Below are 17,236 nucleotides of genomic sequence, written 5' to 3'. Positions count from 1 at the left end.
TTATCTGCATCTGAGCACCTGAAAGTGGCTTATAGGCTTAAGGGCCTGAACTGGGTTGTTCTATGAATTAGGACAGCATAACTCAGTCATCCAGCAGAGAAACAGGCCTTACATTAGAATTCATCAATGCCAACCAGAATTTCTAACGGCTCGTCCTAATTGCCCGTTTTAGGCCATAGCTATCTAACATGCTATCTGTGAACATAGTCTTTTAAATGTCCTCATTGTAACTACCTCTACAGTTGGCAGCTTGTTCCACATACCCACCTCCATATATGACAAACTGGCCACTTTTCAGTCTTTCCCTTGTCTTCAACCTATGCCATCTAGTTCTGGACTCTATTACCAACTAAGCCACCAATTTTGGTGGTATCTCCAGACATATGTTATGCCCTATCCATTCATTAAGGTCCAAAGGTAGGAGTTTGGGTCCATTAAAGATCAATTGATACGTGGCAAAGGCATAGCTCCAATATTAGTGAGGCTATTTTGGCTGTGAAAGTTTCATGCACCAAATTCCCCTAAAGGCAAAATACTTTTAAACATGCCCAAACTAAGATGCCACCAATTTTTTTTTCATTTCCAATAATTAATAAAATCAATTTAGAGCTTTCCAAAAACTATGAAAGTTTAGACTTTTCTGGAAAGATTAGTCAAAAATGGTCACTCCTCAAGAGTATGTAAAGCCTGCTGTTCCAAGAACAGTAGGTGGCACAGACCTGGCTTCAGTGCTAAGCTCCCACACTGAGTGTCTGGAGTTTGCATGTTCTCCCTGTGAAACCATAAAGGTTTCCTCCCACACCTTAAACGCAGAATGGGTAAGTTCAGGCAAATAATAGAACTTTGGTGCTGGGGAGAAAGAGTTGAAAGAATGTAGGGTGAGCAAATGGAAGGATTAGTGCAAATGGTAGTTAATAGCACAGACTCCTTGCAAGCTTGTTTCTTCATTTTGCTCAAAGAACATTATAGTCCCACTGATGTTATCATATGTAATGTAGCCCATGTGTATTCCAAGCAAAATCAAATGTCTTTAAAATCATTGCATAGATTGGCATCTCTAATATGCAAACATCATGGATACTATTAACATTTTGAGAGTACTAAATGCCAACTAGCCAGAACATCACAGCAAGATTGACAAAGTGAATGCTCTGGCTATTCAGCTTCTTGTACTCTCTAAAGGTTCAAAGTAATACCCCCTATTTCCAAGGTAGTGGATTCTAGAACGAGGGGAGAAATTTAAAGGGCAACCTTTTCCACTCGGAGGGTAGCTCATACCTGGAATGAGCTGCTGGAGGACACAGAAATGAGAACAGTTTACAAAGATGGCCCAAATGCTGGCAAATCCCAGAATGTCAAATGGACAGCATAGATGAGTTGGGCTGAAGGGCCTGATCAAATTTGCAATTTAAAGAAAATTGTGCAGGTAAATGAAATATTTCTGCTTTCTATTTTCATTACCAAGGACTACTGCATCAGTTTTCACAAAGATGCACAAACCTTTCCCTACAAGTCATTCTTGGCCCATCTCCAGCCTTCCTCCCATCTTTTTCTTTCCTACCTTTGCCTTGAAAAAGGATCCTGACCCTTTGTCCACTGAGTCCGTCCAGCTTGGTTTGCTCAAGATTCCAGCATCTTCATTTCTGGTCAATAGGCCAGCACAGTCTTCTGTGACTGATGTAAATTTCAACCCAAGACAACAAGGTCAGGTCATCATAATTAAAGCAGCTTTTGCAGAAACCTACACCATTTCATCTGTTGAATCAGATCTCAAATCACAAATATAAAGCCATGTTTATTTAAGCAATCACAAAGTAAACAAAAACATGGGAGAACAGCAGTAACAAAAAAACATTGAAATGAATGTTTTATCTCATTCAAACAGATCCATGATAGCTCTTTTGGTTTTAAAATAAGCCATAAATTTATTAACATGAAAAATCATGTTATTGGCCTTTTACATCGTCCCAGAAAGAGGAGCATCGGTTTGTAATTGTGGATGATTTATATTCTGAGCAGAACACTTCAGATTGGACAGTCATAAATATGGATCTCACGATCATCTGCCACAGAAACTATCTTCGAGCCATTTCCATTGTATTTCGCACCCCAGACCTATTGAAAACACAGAACATTTTACTTAGGGTAAAATAACAGCCACAATAGTTGTATCACATAATTAACTCATTGTCATTTAAAGGTTAGTTACCTGATCTTGGTGATCAAAAAAGGTGTGTACACAGCTTCTGGAGCCTGCATCCCATACCTTTACACTTTTGTCAGAAGAGCTGGTGGGGGGGGGGGGGGGGGGGGGAGGTAAAAAAAAAAGACAGTTCTTAAAAAGGGTGTTCTGACTCAAAAATAAAATTCTATGGATCTAACACCATGGTTATCAAATGAACTGAAGACACTGAATCCATTTCGATCAGAATTAAAAACCTAAAAGGAACTATTAAAAGCGGACCACACTGCAGCAGCAAAATTATCATCAAATCTGCTCACCAAAATCCCCAAATTCCACTTCATGCAAAGTGCTATGTAATGCCAAAATGTTCTGGTGGCCTCAAAAGACCTTGAGCTCAACCTGCTCCTCCCTCTCCACGTCAACACTTCCAGCACCCTTCTTGTGCTGGAGAAACTTAAATTCCCCCGACCCCACCGAAATAAAATAGAAGAAACTAAACAGATCTTTCTCAGCAAGTATTCACCACACGAACAGCAGCCACATTTGGTGAAATTATTAGTGGGCAACAAGAAAAATATGAAAATCAAAAATATCACAGATGGTGTAAATCTGAAATAAAAACAGTTGGAAAATTCAGCACAGGTGGTATCTGTGGAGAGATCGGAGACCCATCACACGGTTTCTGTCTCAGATAATATTTAGTGCCATTCTTAGAATTCAACAGAACACGAGTCACAAATTGGATGCCAACGTATGGTTGGGACGATACCCAAAATAAAGATTTCACCTTAAAATTGGGTTGTCCTGTACAAAGAGCCTAAAATTCTTTCCTTGACAACAAAGTTGCATCACCACCACCATCTACCTGCCAGCTCCAGCGCAAACTTGTGCTTTGCAAAGTCTCTCCTCCATAGGGTCCATCCGCAGGTCTGACTGCTGTCGGCTCTGTGCAGGCTTTAAATGGCCTGTTAAAGGAGCTGACAGTACTTCATTTTAAAATATCAAAATAAAATTTAAACCTTTAAATAATATTGTGATTTGCTTTTAACAGCATCTGCGATGTGCCAGATTGGGGGGGGGGGGGGGTGGGTCACCTTATACAAAAGGTATCAAAACCTCCATTTTAGGTGTAAATTTCAGTCATTCTATCTTTGGCTTGGCTTCGCGGACGAAGATTTATGGAGGGGGTAAAAAGTCCACGCCAGCTGCAGGCTCGTTTGTGGCTGACAAGTCCGATGCGGGACAGGCAGACACGGTTGCAGGGGAAAATTGGTTGGTTGGGGTTGGGTGTTGGGTTTTTCCTCCTTTGCCTTTTGTCAGTGAGGTGGGCATTCTATACAGTGTAAAGAAAACATTGGTCCCAAATTAACCTGAATGATGCATCCAGTATAGAATGGGATTTCTGTCCAATGCCTTGCTGCATCATTTCAGGGCAAATTGATATCAATATTGCATAGCCAGGGATTTTATTCCACCGTCAGTCCAACATTACCTTGATACAAAATGTGTGTTGTCCGGGCAGAAAGCAACGCTCAACACCCAGGATCCGTGACCGCTCAGTGTACCTGCAAGGTTAGCGTGTTGTCTATAGGAAGGAATAGAGCTGTGTTAAAAACAATATAACGGGACTGTTGCAGCCAATATGAAATAAATAGAACAAAACTTCTTACACATCGTAAATCTTTATGTAACCATCATCTGAGGCAGTAATGAGAAGCTGGGAGTCTGGAGAGAATGTCAGAGATCGGATTGGCTTGGCGTGACCTGTAAGTCAACATGTTGAACCATTTAAAAACAAAATAGAAAAGTAAATTCAAAACATTGAAGTTAAACAGTCCATCTAGAGGCACCAATGGTGCATGGATCGCCCAGGTGAATGGTGAGATGCAGAAACAGAAGACATTTGAGGTGGAAATCAGTAAGAAAAATCCAAACACCAGAGTCACACAAACCAGTAACATTGCAGACACATTACAGTAACATATCTGCACCCGGCAGATATGGCAAATAAATGTTTTTAAATTAGTAGAAGGCCCTCCCGCCCATGAAACCCATGCTGCCCAATTACACCCAATTAACAATGCCTGGGGACCCTTTCCATCCAGCACATGGTATTTGACCCATCAGGACTGCCTGGCTTCTTCCTGCAGGCTGTGAGATTGATGATCCTCTAACCAAGGAAATCATTCCAAAATATTTATTTATATCGAATTATATTAAACTATTTTGTGTTCACATGACGTGAAACACAAGTCTGGAGACACTGACTATAGTAAAAACAGTTGTGTTTCTGTAATAATAGTGTGTATGTGTGATAATTATGAGCTACACACCATGGTCCAGAGAAACAGTGTCATCTGGTTGTACATGACAATCATCTCGAACCTGAAGCTCTATTTTTGGAGGGTGGGAGGAAAACCCTCCCACGCAGGGAACGTACAAACACCCAACAGACCGGTGGATGTGAACTGGGTCGCTGGTGCAGTCATAGCATTTTGCTAACTGTGCTCAAGAAATAGAGCGGCTCAGATATGCACGAGATGGGTGGAGGTTGAGTGGTAATTAGAAAGTGTGGGCAAGAAATTGGGATTCTAATTTGTTTGGGAAATATCCAAAGCTGCCCTCTGCTTCCTTTACCGATCTGCTGGCTCAAACAGCTCAGACATCAAATACATCACCCCGAAACCAACTGGTGAATAGCGCGGGCCAGCAGCCTCTCTCCCCAAGTGGAACGGATAGCATGGGAACTGGCGTCCATGTGCTCAGCTCCCTGGATTAGCAGTAACATTTCAACCCTGCTGTAATGATCACATTTTGTGGAGATAAACGGTTGCCATCGCACATATCGTTTACCTTCTAACGTGTGCAGAAGCTTTCCGGTTGCAATGTCAAACATGTTGATGATACCATCAATAGCACCACTGGCTAGGTATTTCCCATCAGGACTCTACAGGGAATGGAACATTCATTCTTCAGGTTGTGAAATCAAGTTTTACCCCTCTTACATTTTGCAGCCAGAGTCAATGCAAACTACTCAATATGTGTGCACTGTTCAGAGTTTGAGACACAAGTAAGAGCAAGACAAGCCTACTGATCCCCTTGCACCTGTTCCACTACATCACGGGGATCAATATCTCACTGTCACTTCCCTGCATGTTTCTCGAATCTCTCGATCCCCCTCAGCATCAAACAAAATCTATTGGTGCGTTCTCACCTCTCTGCCCGACTCCCAGGAAATTGCCTAAACTTGCTGTTGTGGGGGGGGAAGCTCAAGACATCCAAAGTTAACATGAACGCGGTCTTACTTTTCATGTACTGATTATTATTATTAAGTGACTCAAGTTAGTATAAGATGAATGTACAACAGTGAGGTTGCCACAAAACCCTGGATTTCAGGACTGGTTCGTGACAAATTCTGATTTTGATTCAAAGTGTTGGCACATTGAACTTGATAACACTCCGGCAACGGTTTAACATTAAAAAAAAAATTAGACCTACTGCACGGTAAAAGGCCATTTCGGCCCACGAGCTGGTGCCGCCCAATTTACACCCTGGTACATTTTGAGCCCCCCCCCCCCCGCCCCCCAGAGCAAACCACCGCAGACATGGGGAGAATGTACAAACTCCTTACAGACAGCACAGGATTCGAATCCCAGCCTGTTGTTTCAGAAGTTCATTTCAGAGTTTAAGCTTTGGGAACTGAAGGAACGACACACATCAAGGCCAGATCTGGAGTGCAGAAATAATGAGTGTTTCAGGACTATGGGAAGATGAGAAATTAGATCATGGAACCCAGGTAAACACAGAGTTTGCCTGGGCTGGATTACTATAGCAATACACATAGGTGCTGGAGAAACCCAGTGGATTACACAGCATCCACAGAATCCAGCCATGGCTTTTAATATTGGCTTTGGGTCTGGCTCCAACTTACAAGGCTGCAAAGGGTCATTTCTGATTGTTGATGCTTACAACCCACTTGAAGCTGAATCTAACATTGACACCACTATTCCCATCAACCTGCTCAATGAAAATTATTCTGATTTGACTCACATAGGCAATGCTGAGGATGAATTTCCCTCTTGTGTCCAAGGAAGATTCCTTTTTTCCACTTTCAACTCCAAATATATTCACTTTTCCCAAGTGACTCCCTGTTGCTAGAAACTTGCCATCTGGAGAGAAGGCCACAGACCAGGCATCAACTGAAGAAAAACAAACAACTTCATTAGTGTTTTTTGCTTAAAATTAAAAATATTTTAGAAGAATCAACTCCATTTGTGGAGAACCTGCAATGTCAACATCTTGATTTGGCAGTTCTACTTTGATCAACATTGAATATCCGCCCAGGCAAATATGGAAAACATCGCTGGTGAGAGACCGTCTTTCCCCGACCAAGGCCCCCAATGGACTCAAACCCTAGGCACTCTTGCATGCATCTGAACTCCAGTGTTAAAAATAACCAGTGTTTTATCCCAGGTTCACCAAAATGTTTGCCCTCTAACCATTCAACACAATTGCACAAGGACACAAATTGTGAAGATAATTTTGTTAATGAAGGCTCCTTTGACATTTTCATCAATGAGGTTTGGTTGAGCGTTTCTTTTGTTCTGACCTCCAAAATATCACTGTTTTGCAGCTGACCCAAAAAAATAGCTTTATCATTAATTATTTCAAATTCTAACTTTCTCTTCTACACATGAGGTCTTTGCAGTGAAGTCTGATGCAGACTGACCCAAGAAGATGAAATGAATCATCGTAGAAGTGAAATATATTCTATTTTCGCAATAATTTTTTTTTAATACACATTCATTTGTCAATGTTCACTATAATTCAGTGAACACTCATTGATAACACTGGACAAAGATTTTGCTTCCTGAACATATTTGGGTGTATTTTATAGATTTTGGGGCGGTGGTCACAAAAATCACCTTAAAATTTTCTTATTATGTACTTCTTTAAAAAAAAGATATAACCTATTTTTGTGATTTCCTGTCATATTTTTAAGTCTACTTCAAGCATTCGAAACCACAAAGTGCAGCATGTCGTTGAAAATTCATTTTCTGCATTCTCCCTTGGACTCCCTCCCTGCTGATCCTAGTGCCGTCAGTGATGAACATGGCATCAGGGCAACTGGACTCCATCAATGCTGGCCGACGATGCTGAGTATAAATGAAAACCAGCAGCTAAATATTTTTAGGTCAGTTGAACTAACGCAGTGTGTCAGCAGCGTTATGTGATGAAACAGGCTCAATTCAATAAAAGTTAATTTAATGTCTCTCCAATTTCCTACGTGATACAACAAATCGGAAATTATCTTTGTGTTCATCAAAGTTGACCAACGTAATCCCCAATGAGCAAACCTTTTGGAAAAATATTGTTATGCAGTTTTATGTCACTATGAGATAAGACAATATATTACCTGGCCCAGCATCCAAGGACTTGATCTGTTTGCCAGACTCTAAATCCCAGAGACGAATGTGTGCATCCAGAGAACTGGAGGCTGCTGTGCCGCCCGTGTGATTAATGTCAACTGATACAACTCCCAGCTGGTGCCCCTCCAGAGTCCACTGTAGTTCCAACTTCTCATCCTGCCTGAAACAGAAGACAGATTGACCACAGTTTAGATTTGTGACTGTCCTGTGTAACACTAGCCCAAGGATGTAGGAGCCATGATAGAGTCCAAATTGCTGCATGAGGAACCTGACACAATTTGGCACATCCCCAGCATCCTTCAAAAACCTCTACAGATTCACCATCAAAGTAAACTGTTAGAATATACTGCAGAGAATTGTGCAGCCCACAAACACTGCTTCCCTCCATCGACACCTCCCATCGACACCTCCCATCGACACCTCCCATCGACACCTCCCATCGACACCTCCCATCGACACCTCCCATCGACACCTCCCATCGACACCTCCCATCGACACCTCCCATCAACTCCATCGACACCTCCCATCAACTCCATCGACACCTCCCATCAACTCCATCGACACCTCCCATCAACTCCATCGACACCTCCCATCAACTCCATCGACACCTCCCATCAACTCCATCGACACCTCCTGATGTCTTGGAAAGCAGCAGAATTAGTCAAGGACTCATCTACTCCAACCTCATTCTCTTCTTCCTCCTGTCACGAAGAAGATTCAAGGGTGTGAAGTCACGCAGCGCCCAGATTCAAGGGCAGTTTCTTTCGTTATTATCTGTCTGCTGAACGAATCTCGCCAGTAATTGCTGCCCTTATTCCATTCCAACTGTGACTTTTATTCTGTTGCACAGATGTACAATGCGCTTAGAGTACAATCAAAACTCTACTTTTCATTGCTTTTTGGTGCACGTGACAATAAATGGATTTGAAATGTGATGATTTGAAGCAGTCACATGTAGCCTAACCAGCATCCTACAAAGGCTTCAACGTTTCTTTCAGACACGTGTGCTACCTGCCTCATTTATGAAGCCCGGGATCCCATTTGTTTCACTAACTGCGTTCATAGCAAGTCCCATCCCTTTCAAATGATTTCTGCACCCATTCTCTCCTCCACAACCCCCTTTGGAACTGTGCCATTTAATCTATCCGACTTCCATTCTTGGAGTAAAAATGCATCACTTTACACCTGCCGAGTTTCAGCCCATTCTGCCAGCCTGTCCTCCCCTCCTACAGTCTGTTGCCATCCTCAGTATTTAAACCCCCTTCTTCATTAAAGAGCAAGCTATTGTTTTCAAAATCAAAGCCCAATCTCTCAAGGAACTCTGGACATGAAATACTCAGGTCTTATCAGAATCTCAAGTGACTTCTTTTACCTACGTGACACAGGAAAGCTAGTCCTCCAACCGTCAAGTTGCCCGTAGCCTTCTTTACACATCACCATCCCCCAGCAGTTCATCTTTCTGATTACACTTGTATCACCTATTCTTCCACAATGGTTTCACCCCCTTCCATTAGCTCAGTCCTGACAACAGTCTCTCCTTTCCTACCTGCCACTGGCCCTTGGCAACATCACATGCACTATGACAACAACCAGCTCAACTCCTGCACCTTTTTTCTTCCACCTCTTGCCTCGTCAGACAAGCCATCATTTGTGAAGAACCAAAATACTGGGAGAATTAAGATACTATTTTTCTTGCAAGTTGGAAGACATGTTTACCATTAAGAGCAAGGACACTTAAGCTAAAGAAACAGCCGTCATTTTATTATCTATCGTTCAGGTCATGAATTTATTTGAGGAACAAATAAGAATCTGCAGATTTTTTTGTTCTGTGGAGGTAAAAGGTGTGTGTTGACGTTTCTGTATAAGGACTGAGGGAGACGAGGGAAGATTGCCACACGAGGGAGGATTGGAATCAGCTGCCTTCAAACTTTTTCTTTCCACTCACATCCCACTTTAAATATTTAAAGTATTCCTTATGCCATCGGTGCTCTGTGATTAGTAAGGGATTACTTAAGGTGGGATGTGAGTGGAAAGAAAAAGTTTGAAAACCACTGTTTTAATTGTACCTAATTGACTCGTTATGTGCACGGTTTCAGAACTCCAAAGGAAATGGGCCATTTTTCTCAAATAAAATATTTCAGTAATAATTGGGTCTAGAGCAATGATTCTCAACCTTCCCTTCCCACTCACATCCCACCTTAACCAATCCCTTACTAATCACAGAGCATCAATGGCATAGGGAATACTTAAGGTGGTTTATGGATGGAAAGATAAAAGGTTGAAAACCACTGGAAGCACCTTTTGACTCCACAGATGCTGCTTGACCCAGTGAGTTCTTAATCTTCTGCTTTTTTGTTCCATATTCCAATTCAATCAATTACTAGTTTAGTTTGAGTCACACAGCAAAGGAACAAATTTCTTCAGCCTTCCATGTTTATGCTGACTATCAAGGACCCAATTATACATCCCATTTTTCAGCACCCTGTAATCTATTCCTTGGCAATTCAAAATTTCATCTAAATAAAATATTGTGAGAACCTCTGCCTCAACCACCTTTCCGTGCAGTATGCTCCAGATTCAAACCTTGATTCGGGTGAAAAAAAATCATTCTTCATAAGAAATAGGAGCAGGAGTCGGCCATCCGGCCTGTCAAGCCCACTCCGCCATTCATGAGATTGTAGCTTATCTGATGATGGGCTCATCCCCACCGACCTGCCTTTTCCCCATATCCCTCAATTTCCCCACTATATAGAAATATATGGCTCTAAAGTTGCCATAGCCATAGGGTGGTAGTGAAGATGCACTCCCACGGCTACACAAATGGTCTTTATGGCGTGCAACTCAAACAGCCTCTGACAACCAAGACCAACTCCTGGCCTTCATAGTTCTTACGCCCAGCAGAGTTGTTCTCACTGTTAGGAGAAGGGGAAAAGGCAGGGTCCTTGAAACCTGGTTGCTCCAGGTAGATGGGGCTCATTAACTACAGATGGTAACTCATCTAGGACAGGGAAAATTCTGATTTCAAACCTCCACTGCCTTGAGGCTATACCCGCTCATGGGAAAGGCTTTGAGAGTAAACCCCAAGGAAAAAATCTGAAGTCGGAGTCCTGAAGGCGGCACCGGCTCAGCAACTCCTGCGATGCTGCTGGTACCAGACTGTATAGACTTTCATCATTCCTTTAGACCTGTCATTAGCATGTGTGTGTGTGTGTGTGGGGGGCTCCATTGCATTGGCAACAGACTTATCTCCATATCAGCTCTGCCCTGGCTTGCACTATGGACAGGCCACTCCAGCTTCTACCAGCGGTGTAGTACCCATGATCGACCACAATTGACAGAAGCCACACACACACATAGAAATCTACTTAACTTTGTCTTAAATATACTGAGGTCACCTCCACTGCTTCAACGGGCAATAAATTCCATAGATTCACCACCCCCTGGGAAAAGCAGTTCCTCCTCATCTTTATCCTAAATCTTGTCCTAAATATGTCCCCAATTCTAGTCCTCCCCAATGGGAACAACTTACCTACCTCTACACCTTTCATAATTTTATCTTTTTATAAGATCCCCTCTCAATCTTCTAATTTCCAGTAAGTACAGACCCAGATGATTCAATGGCCGACCCCCTCATCTCTGGAATCAACCTGGAGAGCCTCCTCTGCCCAACCTCCAAAGTCAGTCCAACTTTCTTCAAGTAAGGAGACCAGAACTACACTCAGTACTCCAAATGTGGTGCCACCATTAACTAATACAATTGCAGCATAACCTCCCTGCTCCCAAATTCAATCCCTCTAGCAATGAAGGACAGCATGCCATTTGCCTTCTTAATAGCCTGCTGCACCTGCAAACCAACCTTTTGTAATTCATACACAAGTACTCCCAAGTCCTTCTGCCCGGCAGCGTGCTGCAATCACTTGCCGTTTAATTAATAATCTGATCTTCCATTTTTTTTCCCTTCCAAAATGGATAACCTCACATTTGCCAATATTATACTCCAACACACCAATGGCATTGCGAAGAAAGCACGTTAGCGCCTCTTCTTCCTCATCAGTTTGCGGAGGTTTGGTAGAGGTGTGGTGGAAAATTTGCTGACCAGCTGCATTACGGTTTAGTATGGAAACACCAACACCCCTGAGTGTAAAGCCCTCCAAAAGGTAGTGGACACAACCCAGAACATCACAGGCAAAACCCTCCCCACTATTGAGTACATCTACAGGGAACACTGCCATCAGAGAGCAGCAGCAATCATTAAAGACCCTCACCACCCAGCACACGCTCTGTTTTCACTGCTGCCATCAGGAAAGAGGTATGGTATTGTATGATACAATATAATAAGCTTCACAGACTATACGTTACACCTCAAAAATGAAAAAGAATGGAACCCGACATTATCTGATAAATGCTTTCGCTGTAAACAAGAAATTGGTACAATGGTACATTCAGTTTGACGTGCAAAGGTGAAACCCTTTTGGAAGGATTTAAATTCAATACTAGATCAAATTACAAAAAAATGAGATAACAAAAGACCCAGAAATTTTTCTGTTAAGCAATATAAGAGACAAAGAGTTAAAATTAAATACCAAAATCGATTTATCAAGATTGCATTAGCAGAAGCTAAAAGATCCATAATGATAACTTGGAAAATGGAAACACCCCTGAAAATACGGCGGTGGCTCCCAGAAATGAACAAATGTATAACATTAGAGAAAATTACTTATAACTTAAGAGAATTTTGCTCAATAAGAACAAATTTGGGACCCATATATAAAATTTATTGGGAACTGCAACCTCGGACCTCCAGCTCTTAACGCTTAATGAATAAAAGTATACGCAAGGAAAAAGTGAATTACACAATATGTAAATGACACACTCCCTCTTTTTTTTTCAATTTTGACTATTTTCCCTTCTCTCTATAGTTATTGGGGGGGGGGGGGGGATGGAAAAAGTCACTGTATATATAGACGTACAAAGTTTGTGTAAATATTGTTAGAGATGGGTTACATTGTGACATATTAAATAAAAAAAAGTAAAGAGGAATTGGTGCTACAAGACTCGCATCACCAGGATCAGGAACAGCTGCTCCCCCTCCACCATCAGCCTCCTCAATGACAAACTCAGAGACTCATTTAAGTAGTCTTACTTGTGCACTTGATTGATTTTCTTTCTGTTCTCTCTGTATTGCACAGTCAGTTTGTTTACATTTATTATCTGTTTACATGTTTTGCGCTGTGTACAGTTTATTTTTTGCACTACCAATTAGCGGTAATCTGTCACGCCCACAGGAAAAAGGATCTCAGGGTTGTATGTGATGTCATGTATGTATCTGACAATAAATTTGAAATCTGCCAGACCTTTGCCCACTCATTTAACCTATCTATATCTTCTGCATAATTTGCTTTTCCATTCAATTTAGTATCATTTGCAAACTTTGATACAGTACATACTGATCATTCCAGATCATTAATGTAAATCACGAACATTCTTCAGATCTCCTCGAAACCTCCTCCCCGTCCTCTTAAACCTTTAGATACTTCTGCAACAGTTTCTCACTCAAGTCCATATTCTCAGATTTTGGATAGTTCATTCGGGCCCTCTTTTCCTTCTCTGCTTCAAGGAAAGTTTTCACCTGACATAGCAACTGTTTCTCAATTCACTGAAGCCTGTTTTTTCACTTTTCCAAAACCATTCGCAATTCCATATCAAAAGTGGTCTTACCATTTCCAGACTTTAACCAAGTCATCTAATGAGCCAGTCACTATAGTCTCCGAGCCATCTTTTTCACTCTTGCCCCAAGCCACAGACCAGATAGAATCTTCATGAGCTGTAAGAAATGACCAGAGGTAATTCATTTTCAGTTAATAAATAATATTTTACTTCAAGGAATAGATTAGATGACATGAAAGGCAAAGAGCGGGAAGCCACAAAATTCTATTGGAAACACAAACACATTCTAAGGTCTCAATATATTTCTTGCACACTTGGCAAGAATAGGAGAAGTGGATAATGTTTCACATAATTGATATTAAAAACTCAAACTAACAATTTTAGCTATGGAAGCTATGAGAAAAATTATAGGAATATTGAGATCAAAGCAATTTATACGATCAAATTCAGGAAGTGGCTGAATTAACAGAATGTTACACAATGAGCTGTTCCAATCAAAGTCACTTCCACTTGACCAACAAGATCAATTAGTGTCTATGAAAGGGAAACCCAAGTGGACATTTCAAATCCCCTTTATTGGTAGATGAGAACCTGCTCTTTCTAAAATCAGAATCCAAGCTTGGAATATTTTTTTCCCTTGAAAGTCTGAAGTCAGGCAGGTAACGAACAACAGAGAATGAAAATGACATCAGGATTGAAATAAACCAGGCAATGCATTTTTTGCAGCGGTTAATGCAACACTGTTGCAGCGCCAGCGATTGGGACCGGGGTTCAAATCCCACACTGTCTGCCAATATTTGCGTGGGTTTTCCCTGGGTCTTGGGTTTCCTCCTACCGGGGGGGGGGGGGGGGGGGGGGGAAGGTGGGTGTAGGTCAATTGGATGTAATTGGGCGGCACAGGCTCATGGCCCAAAAGGGCCTGTTACTGTGCTGTATGTCTAAATTAAAAAAAACTTTTAAGCAGGGAAACATTTAGATTTTATGTACAGCTAACGTATGAGTGTTTTAATAACACTGCAAATATCTCAAACCCTAAGCATTATTTATCAGTTAACAGTCAGGCAGATTACCTGATCAGTAACATATGGTTGCTTCTGGCAGTATAACCATATTATAACACTGCACTTCAGAATGGATGGTAAAGTGTCTTGTTATGGAAGAATTACATGGAACATCGTAGCAGAGTACAGGCCCATCAGCCCATGACATTGTACCGGCCCATCTATAAAAACTATACCCTCCCACAGTAGTTAGCGCAATGCCTCGCTGTCTGTAAGGAGCTTGGATGTTCTCCCTGTGTCTGCTTGGGTTTCCTCCAGATGCTTCAGTTTCTTCCCACCTTCCAAAATAAAAAACAGGTCTTAAATCACCCTACTCCATCACCATCCCTGACAGTGCATTCCAGGCACCTACAACTGAAAAAACTTACCCCTGATGTCTCCCCTAAACCTTCCTCCCTTCACTTTGTACAGATGTCCTGTGATAAAAGCCCTAGCTCTGCTAACATTACCTCATAAGGTAAATTTTCCAATCCAGGAACATCCTGATAAATCTCCTCTGGACACACTCCATAGTTTCCACATCCTTCCTGTAATGAGGTGGCCAGAACTGAACACAATATTTTAAGTGTTGGCCTTACCAGAGATTGATAGAGCTGCAACTCTACAGCTCCTGAACTCATTCCCCCGACAAATGAAGCCCAACATCCCGGAGGCCTTCAGAACTAGCCTATAAATCTGCGTGGCAACCTTGAGAGATCTATGGATTTGGACCCCAAGGCCCCTCTGTTCCTCCACACTGTTAAGTATCCTACTGTGCAAGCATGGTATGAATGATAAAGTTGACTTGACTTGATTAACCATCTACCGTTTTGAAATTTTACCTTCCAAAAATGCATCGCCTCGCACTTATCTGGATTGAATTCCAAATGTCACTTTTCCATCCATCTTTGTATCCTGTCTAAATCCTTTTGTGACCTATAACAATCTTCAACACCAGCCACAACTCCTCCAACCTTCATATCATCTGAAAATGTGCTGAGCCAACCCTCATCAGCTTCATCCAGGTCATTTATAAAACTTCACACAGACAATGAGAATGATCAACTGCGAAACTGAATACTTGTCCTACATTTGTCTGGTTGTGTGTCTGCATGTTTTGCACTGAGGACCAGAAAACGCCATTTTGTCAGGTTGGACTTGTGCGATCAGATGACAATAAATTGACTTGAAATCACAAAGAGTACAGGTCCCGGAATAGATCACTGCAGAATTCCACTAGTTATTGCATCCAAGTTTCTTTGCCCTTTTCACGGCAAGCCTTTAAGATGGAAGAAAGTTTGAATGTTAACATATAGCTCTCCTTTAATAAAGGATTATGGTTAGGATTAAGTAGTTGAAGTATTAGATCTGCTTTTACAAAATGTTCCAGTATTTGCCATCATCGTATTGAATGGCGGAGCAGGCTCGATGGGCCATTTTTGGCCTACTCCTGTTCCTACTTTCTATTTTTCCCTTTATAATTAATATTAAAAATACTCACCATGTTCTTGTTTGAATAGGATACTGTACTGAAAACAGAAGAGTAGACGTTAGTACACAAAACCATTTTAAGACACTGAATCGCAACACATCGTTTGAAGTAAAACACGAAAGTCTGGAAACATCGTGATTGAAGTTAAAACAATGCTGGAGAAACTCAGCAGGTTAAAGTGTACTTTGTATAGCAAAGATAAAGATGTTTTGGGTTTGAGCCCTTCAAGGTATAAAAAATGTAGACAGGCACCCAATCAAAATGGTGGGGGAGGAGCACCGTCCCATAGGCAGGAGGTAATGGGTGAATAAGGGGGGGGGGGGGCACACCAGCAAAGAAGGGAGGAGGGGCTCTGAAAATGGAAAAGGAAGTGGGTGGAGAGCTGGAAGAAAGATGGGTAAAAGAGAGAATGGGGAGCAGAAACCAGATGGTTGGAGAGTGCACATATGGAAAATTAAGTGTTACTTCTCCAATTTACAGCGTTTTTACAATTCCCCAGGAGAATGATGAGAAGTAAAACACAGAAGTCTACAGACACCGCTGATTAAAATAAAAACACAATGCTGGAGAAACTCGGCAAGTCAAACAGTGTCCTTTATATAGCAAAGATAAAGACACATAACCAACATTTCGGGCTCCAGCCCTTCATCAAGGGATGAGGAAAATGTAGGCAGGTGGGGGGAAAGGAGAACAGGGGGCAAAGCACAGTCCCACAGGCAGGAGGTAATAGGTGGATGGGGGGGGGAGGAGGGCAAGCACAGAGAGGAGGGATGGCTCTGTGAATGGAAGAAGAAAAGAGGTCCTGGTCTGACCCTCTGTTAATAAAGTTCAGGTGGGTGGCCTATCATCACACCTGTGAGAATTATCCAAAGTTCTGTTGCAGTAAAATATAATAATCAGTGTTAACAATGGCTGTACAGAGAAATCAGAGATGAGACGCGAAAGAAAGGGGGGGGGGGGGGAGTGTCAGCGGAAGAACGGGAACATGTGATAAAGCATCACACCAAATAAGGATAAGAAAAAATAAGAGTTGGGGGGGGGGTCGCAAAAATCATGGGAATGGGAGAAGTAAACAAGGGCGGGCTTTAAGACGAGCAGAGGAACAGTTTTCGATAGGTTAAACTAACATATCAATTACTCAGTTAACTTACCAATTAAATTTACAAAGGAGTGGTTATTAACAAAGAAATGTATAAAAAACAGTTGTCGAATATCAGGGTGTGTGCCTTCTCTGAAGGACGCCTGTTCTTGCAAGAAAAAGGTTATATCGCTTCACCTGCGAAATTATTTAATCAGCGAGCTGCGTTTCTCACACACCCTCCCTCCGAACCACTCAGCACTTTGAAAGGGGCAAGATACCAAAGCCAGCAGACACCGTGGATGAAGTCGAAACTCAGCCAGCCAAACTGTGCACTTGGTCAAG

General features: G+C 41.9%; 1 protein-coding gene across 1 annotated transcript in view; it reads right to left on the bottom strand.

Moving 5' to 3' along the window:
* Positions 1-1,770: 1,770 nt before the first annotated feature.
* Positions 1,771-17,236, bottom strand: part of skic8 (SKI8 subunit of superkiller complex) — a 15,915-nt gene continuing 449 nt past the window's right edge. The window contains exons 2-10 of the mRNA XM_069902260.1: positions 15,823-15,873; positions 13,333-13,438; positions 7,602-7,774; positions 6,236-6,384; positions 5,039-5,132; positions 3,856-3,949; positions 3,678-3,770; positions 2,210-2,288; positions 1,771-2,115 (exon numbers count right to left, since the gene is read on the bottom strand). Of these exons, the coding sequence (XP_069758361.1) occupies positions 2,026-2,115; positions 2,210-2,288; positions 3,678-3,770; positions 3,856-3,949; positions 5,039-5,132; positions 6,236-6,384; positions 7,602-7,774; positions 13,333-13,438; positions 15,823-15,873 (929 nt within the window). The 3' untranslated portion in view covers positions 1,771-2,025. The remainder of the gene's footprint in view (positions 2,116-2,209; positions 2,289-3,677; positions 3,771-3,855; positions 3,950-5,038; positions 5,133-6,235; positions 6,385-7,601; positions 7,775-13,332; positions 13,439-15,822; positions 15,874-17,236) is intronic.

Source organism: Narcine bancroftii, chromosome 11 (genome assembly GCF_036971445.1).
Source record: "Narcine bancroftii isolate sNarBan1 chromosome 11, sNarBan1.hap1, whole genome shotgun sequence".
Lineage (NCBI taxonomy): Eukaryota > Metazoa > Chordata > Chondrichthyes > Torpediniformes > Narcinidae > Narcine > Narcine bancroftii.
This window is presented reverse-complemented; position numbering and strand designations above follow the sequence as displayed.